This window comes from Mesocricetus auratus, unplaced genomic scaffold, assembly GCF_017639785.1.
Source record: "Mesocricetus auratus isolate SY011 unplaced genomic scaffold, BCM_Maur_2.0 Super-Scaffold_100022, whole genome shotgun sequence".
Taxonomy (NCBI): domain Eukaryota; kingdom Metazoa; phylum Chordata; class Mammalia; order Rodentia; family Cricetidae; genus Mesocricetus; species Mesocricetus auratus.
The window spans coordinates 31,805,019-31,828,271 of record NW_024429203.1 but is presented as its reverse complement, the minus strand read 5'-3'; the positions used below and the strand labels follow the sequence as shown (position 1 = coordinate 31,828,271).

General features: G+C 39.7%; 1 protein-coding gene across 1 annotated transcript in view; it reads left to right on the top strand.

Moving 5' to 3' along the window:
• Positions 1 to 8,015: 8,015 nt before the first annotated feature.
• Ddx10 (DEAD-box helicase 10) overlaps positions 8,016 to 23,253 on the top strand; it is a 152,531-nt gene continuing 137,293 nt past the window's right edge. Inside the window, exons 1-6 of the mRNA XM_005069535.4 lie at positions 8,016 to 8,311; positions 12,468 to 12,528; positions 14,548 to 14,678; positions 15,590 to 15,748; positions 16,726 to 16,846; positions 17,912 to 18,101. Coding sequence (XP_005069592.1) covers positions 8,126 to 8,311; positions 12,468 to 12,528; positions 14,548 to 14,678; positions 15,590 to 15,748; positions 16,726 to 16,846; positions 17,912 to 18,101 — 848 coding nt within the window. The 5' untranslated portion in view covers positions 8,016 to 8,125. The remainder of the gene's footprint in view (positions 8,312 to 12,467; positions 12,529 to 14,547; positions 14,679 to 15,589; positions 15,749 to 16,725; positions 16,847 to 17,911; positions 18,102 to 23,253) is intronic.

Sequence of the window (23,253 nt, the reverse complement as noted above, 5' to 3'; positions counted from 1 at the left end):
AGGGTAAGAATTTTCTTGTTCTGATTACTTTATCCTTGTCTTTATTAAAAATCCTGAAGAAAAAACAACCAAACAATGCAAATGCAACCATAGAATAAAAAGACTGACATTTATGACATATTTTTATAACCATAAAGCATATCAACAAAGTAGAAGTACCCAAAGTTGAAAACTTATTTGAAGGTACACACACACACACACACACACACACACACACACACACGCAGAATAAATGAGTTAACATTAATATCATTTGATCATTTGCTGAACATTATGTATTGCTTAATTATCTTAGATAAGTACTTATGGATTTCTAAAGCCCAATGCAAGCCAGGTATGGTAAGGCAGATAGAGGCAGGAGGAGGAAGAGTTCAAAGTCAGTCTGGACTAGTAAGACACTGTTTAAAAAACCCAACTGTGGCCCATAAATCTGGGTTGTAGTTTCCTTGAATTAAAAAAAAATCAAGATCTAGAAATTGATAAAGAAAAAATGAATTTCTTTATAGTTTGGCCAAACCAAGAAGAAAAAGACTTCAGGTTTCTCCCTCTTTTCCTATAGCATTATAATTTTACAGAAAAAAATGAAATAACAACCAAAAAATTGTATTAGGATTCTCTGTCTGGGATGTAAGCTGTCAGGGCTGAGCTGCACGAGATCTTTGCCTCCTTTGGCATCTGGGCCTATCTATGGGCACATGAAACCCATGGACAATTTTAATTCTTTCAAGTCTATTGTTTAATGGTCCATGTTACACCGTTTCATATATAATATGCTTTTCCTATATACTCATACCTCTAATCCAGGGTAGCACGTAGGTTAGGCACAGTAAAAAGATCAACAGTAATTATTAATCAAATAGAACAATTGTAACAATGTCCTGAAATAAAATTCCATGGTTTTACTCTCTGGAAGACTCAAGACAAATATTCATATTTTGGACTACAGGTGCTGGTTACAGAATCCACAGAAAATCAAATGTTGACTGGGGTACCCTTACATTTCTGTGAGCACAGATGCTGTGAGTGGGTTTTGGGGGGCGCTCAGGTTCATAAACCTCCTACCTGAGTTTTCCTGTATTTCATTTCTGAGACAGGGTCTGTGCAGCTTTAACTGACCTTGCGCTTTCTGTGTACCCAAGGCTGGTCTTGAATTCCTGACACCCCTGCCTTTTCCTTGAGTGCTGGGTTTACGGGTGCGCACTGCCATGTCTAGTGTTGTTCAGTGTTGGAGACTGGACTCAGGATCCTGTGGATGCTAGGCAAGCACTCTACCAACTGAGCTCCATCACCAGCCAGTTTCCTTATATTTTACATAAGGAATCAGAAACTGGTAAAGGGAAAAAACAGGTAAGGGAAGATCCCAAGGTTCTCTTTACCTTGTCTGTAATAATGTTACAGTGTTACCGAAAGAAAAATAAAACAAAAGCCAGGAAATATACACCTGCCAATTTAACTATGAGATAAGAGTTAGAATTAGGTGAAATTTGAAATCTTTTTTAGTTTTATTTTTGCTTTCTTCTTCTTCTTCTTATTGTGTGTGTGTGTGTGTGTGAGAGAGAGAGAGAGAGAGAGAGAGAGAGAGAGAGAGAGAGAGAGAGAGAGAGAGAGAGAGAGAGAGAGAGAGAGAGGTGAGTAATTGCAGGTGTCTGATCTCCTGGAGCTGGAGTTAAGACATTTTTGCCACATGGTCCTCAGTGAGTTGTGGGACCAATCTCTGGTCCTACATCAGAGTGGGAGTGTTCTTAGGCTCTGAGCCATCGCTCCAGGCTCTCCATCTTAAAACAAAAGAAAATAAAACAAAACTAACAATACAACTTTTCTCTGAGGTAGTTCCTCTTCTGGCTGTCTGGCCACAGGACATTTTAATCTTTTCCTTCCCAAGATGAGATTCTTTGGGGTCCATTGTATTAGAGTCATTATTTTGATTGATGGTTAGCCCACAGAAGGGGCACAGTGTCTCTCTTTAGAACATGCCTTCTTTTGCCAGGGCTTTAGTATAGCATCAACGCTGCAGGAAGATATAACAATTGAATGATTTAACATACACACATTTATTTAATAGGCAGCCTGTAAATACAGAACAAAACCAAAATAGTGTAAAAGGAAAAAGATATTTGAATTAAAGTAAATGGAAAAGATCATTGTATTTTCGACAATATATTCCTGCACTCATAACATCTTGAAAGCATGTTTCTACTACCCTGATTTAGTTGGTTTTCTGCAGTGGCAGTAGAACAAATACTGAAAATTAAAATAAATGTCTAAAAAGTCCCTTATAACAGTATTAAAATTATAACTGAAAAAGGACTGTAACCTGATGAAAGTTTGTCATGTTACAGTTTTGAAGTAAGGATGCTATGGCAAGTTGAAAAATGATGTTCCCTTGAGAAAATCAAATACTCTCTCACTCATAGCTCTCTGGGAAACTCAAACCTGGTAATAATAATTATAGCAACAACGAGTTTTTTTTTGAGACAGGGTTTTTTTGTATTGCTTTGGAGGTTGTCCTGGAACTCGCTCTGTATACCAGACTGTCCTCAAACTCACAGAGACCCGCCTGCCTCTGCCTCCCGAGTGCTGGGATATTCTTTATTTAAAAATATTTGTTGTTGTTGATTGAGTGTGCTCATGCCACAGGTGAGAAGACAGCTTTGTGGATTCAGTTCTCTTCTTCCATCTTTATGTGGGTTCCAAGGATTGAACTCAGGACATGAAGCTTTCAAAGCAAGCATCTTTACACGCTGAGTTGTCTCACTGGTGTAACAAGTATTTACTTTAAATATTAAATTATATTTTACTGGTTGGTTTTTGTGTGTGCATGTGCATGTGCGTGTGTGTGCATGTGCATGTGCGTGCGTGTATTTATTTAGTATTGCTCATATGTATATGTGTTTAGGGCTGACCACTGGGATTGGATGACCTATTGGGGGCCTTGCTCCTAGAGAAAACTGATGCTCCTTCTCTCTCTCTCTCTCTCTCTCTCTCTCTCTCTCTCTCTCTCTCTCTCTTTCTCTCATGAGCCATTGGGTTCCTATAGCTCTGCATCCAGTGGTAGGGTCTTGTGAAATCCCCCCCCCTCCATTTATGGTGGCATGTCTGTTGGTGTTGTTATTGCAGAGGTCTTGTTCAGACAATGACATTATTGAAATCTCATAAGTGCAGCTTCCTTTCCGTACCTAAAACATGCTATCTTGAAGCCTATGTCCTGATCCGATGAGTTGTACAATCTTTCTTCCTTCTCTTCTGGAATTTTCCCTGAGTCCTAGATGTGAAGCTGCATTGTAGATGTAACAGCAAGAGAAATCACCACCTCAAATTTATTTTTTATTTTGAAGTTTCATCCATCTATCTATCTATCTATCTATCTATCTATCTATCTATCTATCTATCTATCTATCTTCAAAACAGGGCCTTGAACCACAGAGATCTGCCTGTTTCTGCCTCCTGAGTGCTGTGATTAAATGCAGGTGCCATCCCCAGTCCCTTTACTTTTTAAAGACCCCAAAGAGAAGCTGTTCAGTGGCAACCCACTCTTAGGACCTCTTCTGTTGGGCAGCTCTGGTGACCGATCCTGACCTAAGCATCTCTACTCTCAGGAGCTCTGTCTCCTCCCTCGGTTGTTCAATGAACTTGTTTCCCTTTTGCATTCGCTGTCTGCAGTTTCATTCTGTCTGGGATTCGTTGGAAGTGTTTGTGAGACAAGAGCTCAGTGTTGGTCTCTGATGTTGAGGGCTACAGGGTTTGTGGATGGGCTGGCCTATTTGCATCAATACCAAGCCCTCCTAAGTCTGTTGGCTAGACAATACCCTAGTCTCACAAGGAGGGTAAGGGGTCCTGTTTTCTTCAGTAGTGTAGGTGCCCAAGGTTGCTCATATTTTTTTTTAAAAAAGACTCCCAACTATAATTTCTGGTTTTCCAAGCTCCCCTTAGATAGAATCCTTTCTTAGCTTTAGTTGTTGTTGGTGTCCTATCTCATTTGTCCTCGGAGAAAGTTCACACAGTGCAGTCTTCGTGCATTCAAAAAAAAGTATGTTGTGACGGAAGATATGGAAAAAATCTTTGTTTAACCTACAGTTTGTTCAACCTACAACTACAGTCATAGTCATGAAAATAAACATTTTTAACTTAATTTAAAAATCACTATAAAATATACAATGTGAATATTCAGTTATAGCCACCCTGCTGCTCATACTTAGAGTTAGTAAATGTGGTAGTTTGAATAAGAATGGCTTCATAGGCTTATATATTTGAATGCTTAGTCATCATGGAGTGACACTATTCGAGAAGGATTTGGAAGTTCGGCCTTGTTGGAGAAAGTTTGTCACTGGGGAGGGGAGCAGGCTTTAGCCTTTCAAAAGCCCATGCCAAGCAGCCTCTCTCTCCCTGCCCCACCTCTCCATGATGATAATGGACTAAACCTCTGAAGCTGTAAACCAGCCCCAGCTAAGCTCTTGCTTTTTTTTTTTTTTTTTTTTTGCTTTTATGAGACAGGGTTTCTCTGTATTGTTTTGGAGGCTGTTGGTCCAGCCTGGCCTCGAACTCACAGAGATCTGCCTGCCTCTGCCTCCCGAGTGCTGGGATTAAAGGCGTACCCTACCACCGCCCGGCAAGCTCTTGCTTTTATAAGAGTTGCCTTGGTCATGGTGTCTCTTCACTGCGATAGGGCAGTGAAAGATGGTAATCATCTCAGTCTTTTCTTGGCATTTTATGAGATAAATGGTGATTGATGTCAAGAATTCTAGGCAAAGGCAACTTTTGAAATGCCTATGGTTAAGTGTATTTTCTCTGTTATATAACTTTTTGTTATTGAGAATTTTGTTTTAAAACATTTGAAGCCAACATGGTGGCATATAAATGAAATCACAGCATTCAGGAGGCAGGGGGACTATCATAAACTTGAGGCCAGTCTGATCTACAAAGCAAGTTCCAGCCCTACACTCCAAAACACATTTTAATTAGAAAGTACAACCCAGGGGCTGGAGGGGTGGCTCAGAGGTCAAGAGCACTGGCTGCCCTTCCTGAGGACCCTCATTTGATTTCTAGCACAGACAGAGAAACCCACTGTCTGTATGCAACTCTTGTTCCAAAGGATCTGACATCCCTTTCTGGCTTCCACGGTGCACAGACATACATGTAAGCAAAACACTCATACACATAAAGCAAAATTTAAAAATATATAGAAAAAAACCCCATTCATTATTTTTTTAGTGAGGGAATCCAATTTTCCCTAATGCTTATACATTTGTAGTAGGATCAGACATCTGGAACAGATGAGCAAGAGGAAAACATGTTAATTCAGTCCCTGTCACTCTCAAGAAACCTCAGAAGCATCCTAAGCAGTGACTTGGAATGCTGGCTTATGGACCATCTTCAGTAAGCAGGATCCAAAGGTGGGAAACTGGAAGGTGAGTATATCTGGAGGAAAGAATGAAGTGAGGCTTATTTGCAGGTTCCCTTGTGTTGTGTGACTTTTCCTGGGGAAACATATGGTTTTTGGGGGGCCTTTATCTTGTGACGATCCTCCTGTCTCTGCCTCCTGAGTGCTGGAATTTAGCACCAAATTTTGCTAGAGGGCATATTAATGAGTAAGTTTCATTGAAGCCAGAGGGAGATGTGTTATTTGTCATTTCTTTGCAAACTGCCCTTATGTCATTTTATGGAGCTCGTTTTCCTTTTCTTTTAATTGAAAATAGATCTCCATCTCTCCCTCCCTCCCTCCCTCCCTCCCTCCCTCCCTCCCTCCCTCCCTCTCTCCCTCCCTCCCTCCCTCCCTCTCTCCCTCTTTTCTTGAGACAGCATTTCTGGACCTCACTCTGTAGATCAGTCTGGTCTCAAACTCATAGAGATCTGCCTGCCTCTGCCTCCAAATGCTGGAGTTAAAGGTGTGTGCCACCACCACCTGAGAGCAAAGTGCTTTTTGTTTGTTTATTTGTTTACTTTTTTGTTTGTTTTAAAATTAATATTTTTTTTTCGAGACAGGGTTTCTCTGTATTGCTTTGGAGCCTGTCCTGGAACTTGCTCCTTAGACCAGGCTGGTCTTGAAACTCACAGAGATCTGCCTGCCTCTGCTTCCTGAGTGCTGGGATTAAAGGCGTGTGCCACCAAAGCCCGGCTCTAAAATTAATATTCTTATTTGTGCTCTTTATTTTTATTATTTCTTTTTAAAATTTCCATTTTGGGGGAGACCCTACCAGGGGGAAGGGTGGATATGGAGGAGGATTGGGAAATGAGTGGGATTGGGGTGTTTGATGTGAAATTCCCAAAGAATCAATAAAAAATTAGGTTTCAAAAATCTTAGGATTTAAAAAAATTAAGTATGTAACTAAATAAAATAGAATGAAAAATTAAAAAGAAATATTTTTATACACTATATTTTGATTATCACTTCCTCTGCTCTAACTTTTTCTTGAACATTCATTTTTCTGATAGATAAGGCTTCCAGTTTCTTTCCTGGTGTTTTTGTGCCTGTGTTCTTCAGTTTTAGGAGAACAGTGAGTCAAGCAGAGGTGCTTGATACTCTGTGTGCACACACATGTGCTATATGTGGTAAAGTACATATACTGTTAAGTTTATCATTCAATCATTTCTTAGTCTACAGCTGAGTTAAGTACAGTCACATTATCATACAACAAATCTCCAGGCTTGTTTTCATCTTGGAAACTCTTTAAGAAAACAGTTAAAACCTTCTCTTCATCTAGCTCCTGGCAACCATTATTCTACTTTCTTTCATAAAACTGCTAAAAAAATAATATTTGCTCTGTGTGTGTGTGTGTGTGTAAATCAGAGGACAACTTGTTGGAGTCACTTCTCTCCTTTTACCATGTGTGTTCTGGGTTGAATCCTCTGGTTTTAAAGGATGAATAATATTTCCCTTTATGTTTACCCCTTAATTTGTGGATGGAGTGGCTGCTATGAGCATGGAGTATATCTGAAGCTCTGTTTTTCAATTATTTTGGGTTTATTTTCAGAGGCAGAATTGCTGGTTTATGGTTATTCTTTGTCGTATTTGTCATATTGTCATTTTGAATAAGTGGCTCCTGATTGATGGATAAAGCAGAGAGTTAGGGTCTTTGTGTGGATATGTGGGGTCAAAGAGGAACTTGAAGGTCTCAACATTTTACGTATAAATTTCCAACCTAACTCTCCAATGTCCATTTCCAAAACCTGGTCCCTTCCATAGCCAATCCAAGATGTGTTTGGAGAGGCTCTATGTAAACGTGTCAGGAACTCCAGTTCATCAAAAACGAATTCACTTAAAAAGGGAAAACAAGTAGCCAGGCGTTGGTGGCACATGCCTTTAACACCAGCACTAGGGAGGCGGAGGCAGGCGGATCTCTATGAGTTCAAGGCCAGCCTGGTCTACAGAGCAAGTTCCAAGACAGATCTTATACAGAGAAATCCTGTTTCGAAAAATGAAAAAAAAGAAACCAAATGGTTTGCTCAACCTATTTTCTCCAACTTATTTGTTAGCTATCATTTTGTTTTTGTAATAGCATTTTAGGGCGAATTCAGTCAGTTTGTATCCGTATCCTCATTACTGTGGTTAAAGTCTGAAGGGCTGAGGGGAAAACGCCGAAAGATCTAAATGTCCTTTTTTATTCCTGGAGATGTACACTGTAGTGGAAGGAGATAAATCATTAACTAGCAGATTTTGACAAATCTTTCTGTTCTCTGGGTTGAAATACGCAGAACGAAAATTATGATTACAAAACGTATTCTATAACGTGAATGCTGGGTACCTCTGAACCCAGAGCAAAAGGACAAGAGTACTTTAACTCGGGGTAGTATGACATCACCATAGCAGCAACAAGCAGTGCACATGCGCTGTCTCAAGAAGGTAACTCACCCTCCAGAAGCCGCAGAGCACTCGCAGTTCCCCAGAGCACGCTTCTCCCGGTGCCTTGAGCTAGCTCCGCCCTGCGGAAGCCAAACTACCCAATCATAGCCCGCGCATTGACTGTCGTCATTAGCGCGTGCCCACCCTCTACAGGCTTGGGGCGGGCTCCCGGCCTTGGGCATGCGCTCCTGCGCTCTCTCCACACGCTGTTTTCGCGTCTTCCGTAAGGTAACCTAAGGGAAGAGTTGTCTCGGGTCAGGAGCGACGTGGGTCCTAGTCGCCGCCACCATGGGCAAAACGGTTGATTCTCTGGGTCAGGGAACCCGACCAGACCCTGTGCGGAGCTTCAATCGCTGGAAGAAAAAACACAGCCACAGGCAGAACCAGAAGAAGGAGCGGAGGAAGCAGCTGAAGAAGCCGGAATGGCAGGTCGAGCGCGAGGGGATCAGCCGCCTCACGCAGAACTACGAGAAGGTGAGGCGGGCTCCAGGCACGTCCGGTCCGGCTTTGGGGAGCGCGGGTGGGCGCAGCGGGGCGGCGGTGGACGTCGGGGCATGGTGGTGCGGGGATGGGGCGGACCCGACCAGAGAGGCCTCACCGGCAGTCGGTTGGGTGTCACTACCCAGGTCTGGCTCCTCTGCTTGCCACAGTTCTGGGAAAAGAGGTGGACATGCAGTGATACTCCGGGTAGGGACACTTAGTGCAGCAGTGATCACAGAATAGGGCCGAGGTAGTATTGACAGCCGTGCAAAGAACATAGCGGATGGAGTGAGAGCCGAGGGTGTTTGGCGTTCAGTGGAGTGCTTGCCCAACATTCAGCAAGCCCTGTGTTCCGTCTCCAGCTCCACATAAACGGAGCACCAGAGAGACGAAGGCAGGGGCATCAGAAGTACACACTCTTCCACAGCTTTATAGCAAGTTCGAGGTCAGCCAGGGAGGGATACATGAAACTCTGTCTCAAAAATAAAATATGGAATGATATAAGAGAATGCTGCTGTTCTTGAGAAATGTTTAATTTAAAACAATAGAGATAATACCCACCTTTAAAGGTTCTCTCCGTGTGTTTTATGTATATTCTTTGCTCCTATTTTAGGTATGTATGGATCTTAACATTCTGTTTTATGGATGAGAACAGTAGAGCGGATAAGAACTAGTCCTAGTTTTTCACACCTAGTAGTATGGAGTTGGAACCTAAACCCATGTCTATTTCCAAAGCCTTTTAAGTTGGACATTTGACTGCATCCCTTAGCATAATTCTTTGCTCTGTCTTATTTCCTTACTCCGTGTTTTTCACCAAGAATCAGTGTACAGAAACTGGACTGTGCTGATCTGTTACCTTGTAGTAAATGTTCCTACATAAGTTCCTTAGTCAACGGTGTGACAGGACTTCTGCTCCTTAGGAATGTTACTTCCTTTCCTTCCCCGTAAAAACCTGTATTTTTCAGCATTCATCTACCTCACTCTGTCAGTGAATGCCACCTTTCTAGTGAAGGGGCTTAACACAAGTGGAATCATCTTGGAATTAAACTCATTATTTGTTATCTTGTAGCTTAAACAACAGCATCAATCAACACTGAGGTAACTGTTTAGAGTTGGTGGCATTTAAGAGTTAATGTGGGCTTTGTGTTCAGATGATTTGATTGTGATTTTGTCCACTAACTGTGTGTCTTTGGTTACTTTTCTTATACTAGCTCCTCTCCTGTCTTTAAAAGGCTTAGCAATAGTACCTACCTTATAAGTTGTGAGGAATTAGTAAGATAATGTGTGGAAAGCATTATTCACAATGCCTGTCCATAGAAAATAGTCAAAGTCAAGTGAAGAAGCCATTGAAAACAAATTGCTGCTGGGGCAGGGTATTCTGTGATGTGTTGTTGTTGTTGTTGGTGGTGGTGGCGGTGGCGGCGGCACACCTTTAATCCCAGCACTCAGGAGGCAGAGGCAGGCAGATCTCTTCGCTCTGTAGACCAGGCTGGTCTTGAATTCAGAGATCCACCTGCCTCTGCCTTCCCGGTGCTGGGATTAAAGGAGTGTGCTGCCACCCAGTTACACCTTAAACTTTGAAAGCAATGCTTGCCTGTGCTATGTTTGGTGAAGCTTGCAGAGTGGGCTGGCTCCCTCTTTCCTTCTGTATTAGTTACTTTTTTTTCTATGTCCAAAAATACCTGACAAGAAGCAACTTAAGGAAGGAAGGGATTATTTTGACTGTAATGAGGAGAGTTTGCCATAGCAGGAAAGACCTGGTGGCAGGAACGTGAGGCCACTGGTCATTTTCTGTCTGGAGTCAGGAACCAGAGGGAATTGAATATCGTATTCATTTAAGTTTCTCACTTTTATCCAGTCTGGAATTCCAGCCCATGGAATGGCCCTGCCTATGTTTAGGTCTTTTCACCCCAGTTAGCCCAAATAGAAATTCTGAACAGTTATGTCAAGAAGTTTGTCTCTTTGGGATTTTAGATCTCATCTAGTTGATTATGTGAACTATTACAAGTCTACCTCTTACAACTTGACATCTAAGCATACCTTTTTAAAGATGTGACCTTGTGTTCCTTGTCCATTGGCTCAAGACCATCTCATAATGCAAAATGCATCTGTTCCATCTCTAAAAGTCCCCTTAGTTTTTACCAGTCCCAACATTATTTAAAAAGTCCAAAGTGTCATCTGAGGCGAAGACAAGCCCTTACCTGTGAGCTCCTATAAAATAAAAAACAAGGTACGACGTAGTTCTAATATATAATAGCACAGAGTAAGCATTCTCATTCCAAAAGGAAGGATTGGGGTCATAACGATGAATGATTTGATAAAAGCAATACTGAAACCTAGCAGGGCAAACAGCAAACATACCCTGAAACTCCAGGTCTGACATAGGAGACTTGAATAGTCATCTGGGCTCCAGACTCCACTTCTGTAGCTCTATCACCTGCAGTACATATGCCCCCTCTCTTGGGCTGGCTCCATTCTGTGACTGAGCTTTCATCAGTGATGTCCCATGGTCCAGCATCTTGGGCTTCACCATTACACATTGATGTAATGGCTTCTCAGGGCAGTCTTGCAGAGACTCTGACCCTGCTACACATTCACCTGGCCTTAGTGGCTTTTGGAACCTTAGCACAAATCTCCTTGATCCCTTGTTCTTGGCATCTTTCATGTCTGTGCCTGTAAAACTAGCACCATGTGGATGGCATTGCCAGACTGAAAGTTTTGCTGTCTGCTTGTGTTACAGCCTGGCCACTCTGGAATACACTTGGGTCAGCCTCTGTGTGTTGACCCCAGAAAGCACTATCTAGGTGGTTGGTTTCCGACCAGGGAGTTTCTTCAGTGGCATTCTCAGTTTAGGTACTTTCCTTTCAGATGAATTTGCATTTTCCCCTTAGATGGAGATTTATGGGTAGAGTCCTGTTCTTGAGGCACCGTTTCCAGCAGAACACAGGTTTCCCCTAATGGTGCCAACCTAACAGTTTACAGTTGCTTTCTCAGCAACCATATATCCTGAAACTTTAAATTCCCCTCGTTCCTTGCGAAATGGTACATTTTCCCTATCTGCTTCATTTGTTAGATGTTTTCACTGTAGACCAGTTTAAGAGCAGTAAGCTGTAACTATGACACGGACAGGCTGACTGCTACCCTGTCTTGAGATTCCCTAGCAAAACAAATTAATTCCTTATTTTTGAATTTCATCTTCATGCATGTTCCCAGGACACGGGCAGAATGCAGTCAGATTCTTGGACAGAGATATATTATAAACATGAATGGTTTATAGTATATTTCTGGACAGTATTTTTGTCCTTCTGAACCTCATGAACTGGGCTGGGCCTCCACTGTCTGCATTTCTTTTGGCATTCTGGTCTTTTGAACTGTCACAAGAATATCTTATTCAGGTGTGCTTGCGCACTCTAAGACTTCTAGCTTGAAGTTTTATACTCTTCTATATTCCTCTCACAAACAAGTGCTGAAGGCTTATAGATCACATCATCAGGCTTATCATAGGAACAGCTGCAGTTCTTGGTACCATTTTCTGTATTAAGTTGTGAGCCAAAATACCTGACAAGAAGCACCTTAAGGAGGGAAGGGGTGCATTTTGGCTTTTAGTTTGAAAGGATTCAGTCTGTCTTGGCAGGGAGGAGATGGCAGCAGGGGTTTGAGATGGCTGGTTATGTTGAGACAGATGAATGTTGGTGCTGCCTGTGTTTAGGTTGGACCTCCCACCTCCATTAAGCCAGTCTAGAAACTGCCCCATAGACATGTCTAAATGTTTGTTTCCTAGATGAGTCTATATTCTTTCAAGTTGACAGTCAGTGTTAAACATCACTCTTCCTTTGGGTATTCTACATCTATGAAAGCAGCTCCTTAGTTGTACCACAAGTAAAAGGAAAGAGAAACACATCTTATGTCCTGTTTAGGAGGGTATCTGCCAATTGGTTCCTCTAGGGGACTTAATGTTATTTCAAGTGATGGTTGCCTCTAATTCTGTTATTTGCAGGATGAGCTAGGCAGCACAATGTAGGATAAGGTGGGGGGATGGGGGATGGGGGGTGATTGTGGGGGCGGTGGGCTTGTATTATTAAACGAATGAATCATCTAGCATTTCTTGTCTTATCTGAAAGTATTTCTTTTTTTTACAATCTTTTTCCAGATAAATGTAAATGAAATTACAAGATTTTCAGATTTCCCTTTGTCCAAAAAAACATTGAAAGGTAGGTATATATGGTCATTTTAGGATAGATTGTTATTCATGTCTTTTCAATTTTTAAGAAAATGTACATATTGTGTATGCCTGATTATATGTGCCTGTGTGTGGAGGCCCGATGACAGCCTTGGGTATTATCTTCATGAAACCATTCGTTTCTTTTAAGGTAAGGTTTCTCATTGACCTGGGGCTCACTAATTAGACTAGACTGACTGGGCACCACGCCCCAGGAGTTCTCTGTTTTTACCTCCCAGTCTAGGTTGGAAAGCACATACTACCATGTGTAGCATTTTTTTCCCTAGGTCCTGGGGATTGAACTCAGGTCCTCATGCTTTTGAGGTTAGCACTTTACTGATTGAGCCATCTCTCCAGAGCCCCACATCTTTTCTGTAAGATAAGATAGTTTAGGGAATAGTTAACCTGAAAAAAATTCTCCTTTTGACATTTTTGGTATATGAAATACCATAAACACAAGGTCTGCGTTTTTAAAGAGTTTCCTTTCACAGTCCAGGGTAGCCTGGACTTCCCTTTATAGTCCAGGCTCAGCACTCTTCCTGCCAGGCGTGTGCCATCAGCCACACCTCTAAAATACTGAATTTAACCATTTTATTTTTTATTGTTTCTGGATTGGTTGAAGAGGTTTAGTTATCAGGAATCTCTGGAAAATTAGAATGAAATTTGATGATTCTGCTAGTTAAACAGGAGAACAAACAAAAATATGTTACCCTTTGCATTAGTTTTTTTTAGGGTAGCCCTAACAAAATAGCAGCCATAAGCAGTAGGGAATTTCTTAGAATTGATGGCTAGAAGTTCAAGGACAAGATGCTGGCAGGAATAGTCTCAGGGCTTTAAGAGAAAGGTCTCTGATAGGCTTGCCACCTTGACTTGCAGATGGCCTCTCTCTTGGAGTGATTTTTTTTCTTTTTTGACAAAAATTGTGTGTGTGTGTTTATGGTATGCAACAGTATAGCTTGAAATATTTATATAAATCAAGCTCATTAATGTACTTATTTTTCTGCATAAAGACACTTAAACTCTCAGCAATTTTCAAGCATAAAAACACATAATTAACTATAGTTCTTGTGATGCTGTGATGTACAATATATCTGATTTTTGTTTTTGAGATAGGTCTCATGTATCCCAGATTGGCCCCCTTACCACTATTGCTCTATAGCTGAGGATGGTATTGAATGTCTGATCTTCCCATCTCTATGTCCTAACTGCTGGTTTTATAGGCATGTAACAGGGATTAAATCCTGGGCGTCATCTGTCTAATTAACACTACTAACTCAACTATCCCCAGTCCACAATGTATCTCTTGAACTTACTCCAACCTAACTTTGTGTTCCTTGAGTAATAGCTTTCTATCTCCCCACTCCCCTAGTTTCTGGTAACAAGCATTCTTTTCCTTTTTAGGATCTATAAATACAAGATTATCTGGTATCTATCTTTCTGTGCCTGGCTTGTTTCATCTAATATAATTTATTCTAGGTTCATCCATGTTGTCATCATTCTATGCATTATCTTAAGTCCTCAAATAAGCCTCTGTCTTGAACACTGGAACAATTAGTCTGCAACTTAAAACAAAATGACTAATTTATTATTATTACTGGCGTGTGTATGTTGCAGGGGAATTGTGAGTGCTACAGTGACCATGTGGAGGTCAGACAACTTTGTGAAGGCAGTTCTCTCCTTTCACTTTGGTCCTGGGAATTGAACTCAGGTCATCAGGCTTGCACAGCAAGCATTTTACCTGATGAGCCATCACACTGACCTATTTCCTGCAGCATTGAAAGCCATAAGCTTTTAATTTTCAGGATATAAGTCTTAGTGACAGTAGGTTTGGAAGTCTAGCCTGTGAGCCTCCAGGCCTTCAAAATTAAGTGAGCTGTTCTTTTCCTGATTTCAATCAGGGTAGAACAGAAGAACTTCCAGCCATTTTTTTGTGATGGGGACATACAGTTCAACCTGTAGCATCATCCTTTAGGAATTTTCTTAAGTATCCTTCTCCTTTCTACACTGCCAGGTTTGCAAGAAGCCCAGTACCGCTTGGTAACAGAAATACAAAAGCAGACCATAGGGTTGGCTTTGCAAGGTAAAGATGTGCTTGGAGCGGCCAAAACTGGATCTGGCAAGACTTTGGCTTTTCTTATTCCAGTAAGTACATTTATTTTGGATCAGAGCCTCTATTATATAATTTTATTACCTTCTGTACCTACAAGGAAAACAGTTAGGTAAACAGCTGTTTGATGTTGGTGTTCCTGGCCAGATAGGAGCCACGTCTGCCTTGTTCTTTTCTGCTCTCACACTCTTTAACTCCTACCACAGGGCCTTGCTCATGGAAGACACCAGAAGTAACTTATCGCAGTGAAGAAATCAGTATACTTTTATAAGCTATTGCATTCTGAAGGAGATGGATATCCCATCGTGGCAGTTTAGAATGGTTCTGCGCTGTCTTTGTGCTTGGCTTATTTCATTTGATATAATTCCCATGAGACCTGGTGGAGAAAACTGTTTCCTGCCACTGGTATTTATATTTGCAACTTGTCTAGGATAAGGCTGAAATATATTCGTGTGAGAATTCGTTCCCCAGGGAGATGTAAGCAAATATCTACTCCTGCCTTGCAGACACCACCAAGAAAACAAAGTATGGTCCCCCTGAAGTTCAGCTTTAGGAACCAGTGAGTTTATTGGGCTTGCTTATAGAACATGAGTGAGGGACTATGGTCATGACATCTCCATAGCTACACTGACAGTTAGCTCACTACATCTGTGTATGCTAGCATCTCTTGAGACACTGAGCCATATACAGTTAGGGAAGATGATATATAAATGACTGGGAGGTACAGAAGGGAGTGAACAGAACGTCAGTGACCTTCCTATTCTCTGCTATGAGAAACATCAACAAACTCAATTTCAGGAGTCTCTTGGTGGTAGTTACAACTGTTCTAATTAAGATGACAGCTGTTAAGATAGTATTCTACAATAGCTCACATCATTGGGATTTGAGTCTCAATGCAGACTTTTATAAGAGATTATTGAATGCACATTTTGCTCTTGTCTTCAAGGTGTTGGAAGCCTTATACCGCCTTCAGTGGACATCAACCGATGGCCTGGGGGTTCTGATAATTTCACCTACTCGAGAACTGGCCTATCAGACATTTGAGGTTCTACGAAAAGTAGGAAAGAATCATGATTTTTCAGCTGGCCTCATCATTGGTGGAAAGGTTTGTCTTTATCTGCCCCTTCCTTCAGTAGCACTATGCAAATGACAGGGAGAAAGGCGATGGAGACTCGTCTAACTTGATTGGCCTTCTCTAGGTGGGGTCTTCATTATGATCACTGTCATCCAGAGCCTAGGTCCAGAAAGTCTGTTCTTGTCAGCATCTGAGTTGATGAGGTTTTCAGATGGATGTACAGGTTAACTAGAGCAAACCTATTTGTTTGTGTGCTTTGGGAAAGAGAACATTGCAGTATGTGGACATATACCTTTTAATAGGATGTCTAAGAGGCTTAATAATTAAAAACCTGTTGTGTCAATGCTATATGATAGGAAGATAGATTGCTTTGAGGAATATTTATTTAGATCACGGTAAAATCTGGTCAACTTCTGTTGACTTTTTAGTACATCTGAGATGGTTGTATCTGCTATGGGCACCTCTGGACTATGAGGATAAGTTATGTTGAATTCCTGTGCAAATGAGCACAAGCAAGGAAGACGTAGCATCACAAACATTACTTACGTACCTGTTACTTGTCTTTAACATTTAGGAGTATCTGCTGGTTCTTATCACAAGGTAAACTAAATCATAAACTGTAGTGCTTACTTAGCCCTCATCCATAAGATGTGGGAAGCTGTATGGGAGAGCCTGTTCAGTGACTCTAGTCCTGACTGGAAGAGTGTGAGAAATTCTAATTTTTAAGACAGTTTTAGTGACTTACTAGGAAATCAAGTCTTGACTCAGTCATTTGTTAGTTTTTCTTAGCCTCAGAGTCCTGGATATGATGAAGGGGTCTAGGAAAGCTCTGAGCGTCTTAGGTCTTCACTGAGGACTTTGATTTAATTTGGAAATGTGGGTATACAACAGAACTGGAAGGGAGAAGTGGTATATATTTCTAAGTATCTAAACTGCTCTGATGAAATTCTATGTACAAGTGCTGCTGTGAGGCGTCTATGTGTAATCAAAGAAACAACTATTTGCAGGATTTGAAACATGAAGCTGAGAGGATCAACAACATAAATATACTCGTTTGTACACCAGGTCGACTTCTTCAACACATGGATGAAACAATATGTTTTCATGCCACCAATCTTCAGATGTTAGGTGAGTCTTAACGATTTCTGTTAAAAAACAAAACACCATTCTTCCCAAAAAACTCCCAGCCCCCCCTCAGCTAACCTCTCCCCCCACAAAAACGCAGCTTACTACCAAGAAAGCCTTCCTGAGATTTAATAGTTGAACTGTTGTATTATAACAGATTGAAAACAGTCTGAGAAATAATTCGTATTTTTATTTTGATATTTGGGAGGTCAAGGTTGTTTTTTTTTTTTTTTAATCAAAAGAGGAAAATGTATGGACTTACGTGTTTAACTCGGTGCTGACAATTTTTTTCTTTTTTCTCTCTGGCATGTGTGCATGCATGTGTGCTCACACTTGGGTGGATGCATATGGAGTCCAGAAGTTGATGTCAGGTGTCTTCCTTTATTGCTTTCCACTTTATTTACTGAGTCAGGATCTTCTGGTGAATACAGAGTGTACCAGATTGGCACAACTGATCTGCTTGCCTGGGGATCCCGTATCTCTCTCAAGTGCTGGGACTTTGCTTTTCATGTGGATGGATATCTGAACTCTAGTCCTTATGCTTGCATAGCAAGTGCTTGTCCACTGGGCCATCTCCCCCACCCCTCTTTTTTTTTCCTCTTTTAAGTAATACCTACTTTTGGTAACTGGTTATCATTTGTTTTATTGAACTTTTTTACATGGAGATGCTACTTACTGGTATTTGATAACTTTTCATTTTGAATGCTTTCTACTTACAGAAAAGTTTCAATGGCAGGGTTTCTGTGTTGCTCTTTACCCAGTTGCCCCTAGTTTTAAACTTGCACATAACTATGATAGTAAGATTAACAATGCACTATATTAATTTAGCACTAGGCTTCTTGGTTTAGATTTTATCAGTTTTCTACTATGTTATTATCGGTTTGATTTGAATTGGGTTTCTGGGATTTGAACTCTGGGTCTTATACATGCTAGGCAATTGCACTACTCCTGAACTGTATTTTTATCTTAGCTAAGGTCTTTTTCTACTTTAGAATCCCAAGCAGTGTGCTAAATTGTTCTTTAAATATTATAGAGCAGCTTGCATCTTTGGTTTTTCTTTTTTTTCAGTTCTTGATGAAGCAGATAGGATCTTGGACATGGGCTTTGCTGACACCATGAATGCTATTATTGAAAATCTTCCCAAGAAACGCCAGACTTTACTTTTCTCAGCCACACAGACAAAATCTGTAAAGGACCTGGCACGCTTGAGTTTGAAAGATCCTGAGTACGTTTGGGTTCATGAAAAAGCAAAATACAGGTAGGGATTCTTTTCTTCCTGACCATCTTTTTATTTCAGTAATTGATGATCTAATTTTTTTTTGATGATCTAATTTTTAAAAATTTTGTGTGGAATGCCTTTTGTCATTAGCTATACAGAACATACTACTCCTATCTATTAAAATTACTTAAATTCTGCATATGTTTAAGTTTGAGAATATTTTAATGTTTCTGAAAATGTGGTCTGGAGAAGAAACATTTTTGATATGATGTTAACAGGTCTTTTACCATTTACTAGCCACTCCCACTATAAATGAGGGGAGAGGATAAATTTTTGGATAATAATAGCAAATACTGAGTTAAAGTCAAGCATTTGTCTTGACAAAATTTCTCAGAATCTTTTGTTTCTGTGGATGTTGTGACTCTAAAGTAGTGAGATGAATACAGTGTGCTAAATCTATTAAAACTGAGTACAGAGTCACACTGTTAAGCAGTAGTAATGCTTTGGAACATATCTAATGTACTAATATTTAACAAAACAATATTCTGTTTGGGATTGTTTTAGCTACTGTTATTTTTATCTTAGACTTAATAAATGTGGACTGTAGTATATATGTTTATGTGACAGTAAAGAGTGTATATATTTGTGGATAAACATTGCTGGAATTGTTTTAAATTGTATTTAATACCTGATATGAGCCATTATAGACTGTGGACACAGTTAACTTCCTGAAGATACATTTTTTTTTTTTATTTTTGGTTTTACGAGACAGGGTCTGTATTGTTTTGGAGGCTGTCGGTCCAGCCTGGCCTCGAACTCACAGAGATCCGACTGCCTCTGCCTCCCGAATGCTGGGATTAAAGGCGTGGGCCACCACCACCCGGCATGAAGATACATTGTTTATTTACTATAAGTTGGATACTATAAAGATATCAATTTGTATTCAAATTTGCTGTTCTTTCATCTTAAAAGTTTCACTTCTTTTTTTTTTTTGATGAAGAAATGTCAGTCTAAGGAAAGATTTGGAAAAAGAACTCTAATTTTTATTTGAAAGCTTTTAAATATAGTTCTTAGATATAAATATATACTGTGGGTATTTAACCCACCTTGACTTTGTTGACTAGATGTCTAAGATTAAAGAAAAACCTGAGCAGAGTGGTGGTACACACTTTTAATCCCAGCACTTGGGAGGCAGAGGCAGGTAGATCTCTGTGAGTTTAAGATCAGTCTGGTCTACAGAGTGAGTTCCAGGACAGCCAGGACCACACAAAGAAACCCTGTCTCGAACAAAATTTTCACCCCTCCCCCCAAAAAAAAAGAAAGAAAAATCTGTATTTCATGATTTCAGGTGATTTTAGTGGATATACTTTGGAGAATATGAGTTCTGGGAGCTTTGGCTACATGAACATGGGAATGGGATAGCAAAAAGTGTTAGAGGAATAGTTATTCCTTGGCTTACTCTTGAGGAGATACTATTTTTCAGTTCTGTTGAGGTATCTTAATATTTTTGTTAGGATAAACTTGATATAGACACTATCTAGGTTAGTTTGAGTTAGTGAAATGACTGATTACTAGCATCTTTAGATTAAATGCAAATACTTTCATTTCAAAAAATAAGTGAGTTTTGAAGTGTAGTTTTGTCATTTGTAAAACTGTGACTTTCAAATAAATTTAGAAGGGAGATGTATAGATATGTAACTTAGCTGTGCCTTTCCAGCACTGTCTAGGACTCTGATCCAAAATTCTAGAGCAGGTGCTGTTGGAACTTTTGTGTAATTTCTTTTGTATAATGGACTTTTCCCCTTTAATAGCATCACTATCATTAACAGTTTATGAAAGATAAACAAGACTGTCTTGCCTGGGCTACTGGTGTAGCTCTGTAACTCCAGTTATTTGAGAGGCTGAGACAGGAGGATCACAAATTGAAGGCATACCTTAGCCACTTAGTAAATCTCTGCCTTAAAATAAAACGTTAAAAGAGGACAACAACATATATATATATATACATATATATATGTATATATATATATATACATACATAAAAATCAGTGGTAGAATTTGTCCTTATTATTCATGAGGCTCTGTACTCAGTCTTTAGTCTGAGCTTTAGTTTAAGCTTTCTTAAAGATGAACATCAACATATATTTATAAAAAGTACACTGGTGTTTTCTTTTTATTACTATATATGGATAAGTGATGCTTATAATGGTTTTTGGGGAAATAGCTGTCCTTGTGCCGTAGCAAATTCGTCATGTTTTTCAGTGACTACAGGTTAAATTATCTGGAGATGTAGGAAAAATTTCAAATTTTAGATAATGTTGTTGAGCTACTGTGTACATACAGTTAATATTGTGTGCTTATTAATATTATATATTAATCCTTAAAAATGTATCATCTTTACTAACATTGGACCTTAATATCTACCTTAGTACTAATTATTTGGGTCATCTAAGCTTTCTTTTGTTAGTGTTTTGCTAGTTAATCTTTAGCTGTCCTTTTACTTTGTCACACCTACCCACTTTGTGCATGCTAGGCAGGTGGCATAGTACTGAACTACACTGGGAGCCCTTGGTGACATCCTTTCAAGCTGTAATGTGAGACTGCCATTATCTGCTCATTTCTGTAGCTTCCTACAGAAACTTTTTGCTTGTCAGTGTCACACATTTTTCCTTGTGTATACTCATTTAGGAACTGGCTTATTGAAAAGTTTAGGTATAGTTTTTCTTCTTTGGAGATCTTGTAGCTAAAATGTTGATCTTGGGGCTTTGTATGTCTCTTGTCTTGAAAGCAAATGCCTGCCTCACATTTATTTGTTTTTTTCCTTTAGTAGATCAAGTCTTGGCTACCTTGGTGGCTTTTCAAGTACCTTCAGTCTTTTAAAAATTTTTTTGTCTGGTGCTAAATCTAGCTAGTGTTCTGGGTTAAACTCATATAGACAACTACTTTATGGCAGGAACCAATACCATTGAAATTTTATAATTTTTGTATACTGCCTTGTTCCATTATTTCATTAGGATTTATAACATTATTCTATTCTATCTGTATCATTTCTTGGCTGGAATATTTTGTATCCACCAGCTTCCCTGTAAATGTGTTAGGCTCAGGAATGATTCTGAGAGGAAGGTGAGACTAATGAGTATGTGCTTTCTCTTGATCAGCTATTAGTTGAGTTGCTAGCTTACTTGACACTGTGACCAGTTTTGTTTTGTTTTATTTGTACTGACTCAGATTTGATGATGAATGATAAATTAATGATTTTTATTATGTAGATTTAAACCATTTTTACATCTTGCATACAACAGAAATTATTTTATTTACTATTTTCTCTAGAGTTGTCCTATACTTGTCTTAGAATGTGATGTTCAGACTGTTTCCTGAGTTGGTGTGACATGTCTTCCCTTGGTCCTTGGACTCATTGCTTTATGGTGTTCTAGGTTCATCTTACATGTTTCTGTCTCTCATAATAAAATCTTTTTATCAGGATATGTAACTTAAATGGCACAACTAAGTACTGGTAGAATGGGCTTTGTGGGTAGAGCTCTGTTTTTCAGCAGACAAACCTTTTAAGAGTAAGCACATTGGTTCTTACTGATACTTAGAAATCAAGTTTAGGGTTGGGGCTTTTTACTCAGCTCTATTTTGAAAAAAAATATGTTCTTTATACCAAATACCTTCATTTCTGCAGTCTTGTACTTATTATTAGTCACCATTATCTAGAATAATTTGAGACAATAATTTGAGGGTATTACCAATACTAGCAACACTATGACTACTTAGAAACGTCTGAAGTTCCTTTGCATTTCTTTTTTTTTTTGTTTGGTTCGGCATTGTAACAATGTACTTTGAAATAATTTTTATGTTGTTGAAAATGCTTATTTCTTTTTATTTTGCTCAGTTAACACATTCCTTTGCAGTTATGGCCTATTTGCTTTCATTTTAAATACTTTTGTTTGTTTGAGATAGGGTCTCATGTATCCCAGACTGCCCTCAAACTCACTATAGGCTCTGCCTCTTCAATGGGAGTGCATGCCTGTTCCACCACATAGGGTTTTGTTTGGTACTGGGTATGGAATTTAAAGCCTCAGGTATGCTAGGTAAGCACTATGCTTGTTGAGCTATATCCCTGTCTGTTTAAAGTTATCTTTTAGAGCAGTTATAGAATCACAGCAAGTTTGAAAGAAAGGTACTGAGAATTTCTGCATGCTTCCTTCTGCCACATACTCTTTCCTATTACCAACAATCACCAGTAGAGTTGGACCTTTGCTGCATTGATGTAGTTATCCTGTTGTAATCTTATCACCCCAGTATATAATGTTAGAATTGGTTGTTGTTTAGATATGGAATGTTCCCCAGAGGCTTATAGGTTGAAAGCTTGATCCCTAGCCAGCAGTATTATTGGAAGTTTTGGAAACCTTTAGGGTATAGTGTAGTTGAAGTTATTAAGGACTTGATGTTGAAGGATATGTGGAAAACTCTCTTCCCTTTCCTTTTCCTTTCTGGCTGCCCATGAGAAAAGATTTCCTTTGTCATGAGATTCCATCATAGGGCTAAATGCATTGGGCAAGTTGTTAGCAGAGGCAGACGTGGGTCCCAGCTCCACACTGTTGTTGGTAGTGATCTGAGTTTTATTAGAGATGTCCGCTTAGGCAAACCTAGAATTCTTGACTTTGATGCAGAAAATAATTTCAGCACTAGATATTATGAAATCACTTATTAAAAGAGATTGTAATAAAGATTTTTAGTATGAGGTTAAAAGAAAGAGGCACCCCACAAAGGTAAGACATTAAAGTATGTATGTGGGCTTCACAAAGGAGCATACACTTCAGTGTCTTTGTATAGGATTTTGGTGATTTTGAAGTTATTGTCTTCAAAGATTTGCTTAGGAATTTATTAAATATGGTCACATGGTATTTTCTGAGGTGTATCTTGGTATAGGTGACAGGGACAGAGACATAACTTTTCACTGTCACCAGTTCCCTTTTGTATTAGGAACCTCCATTTGGGGGTCACTGAAAGGAATTTCAGGATAAGTCATCATGACCCAGGGTTTTGTTTGTTTGTTTGTTTTTTTTTTGGTTTTACGAGACAGGGTTTCTCTGTATTGTTTTGGAATCTGTCGGTCCAGCCCGGCCTCGAACTCACAGAGATCCGCCTGCCTCTGCCTCCCGAGTGCTGGGATTAAAGGTGTGCA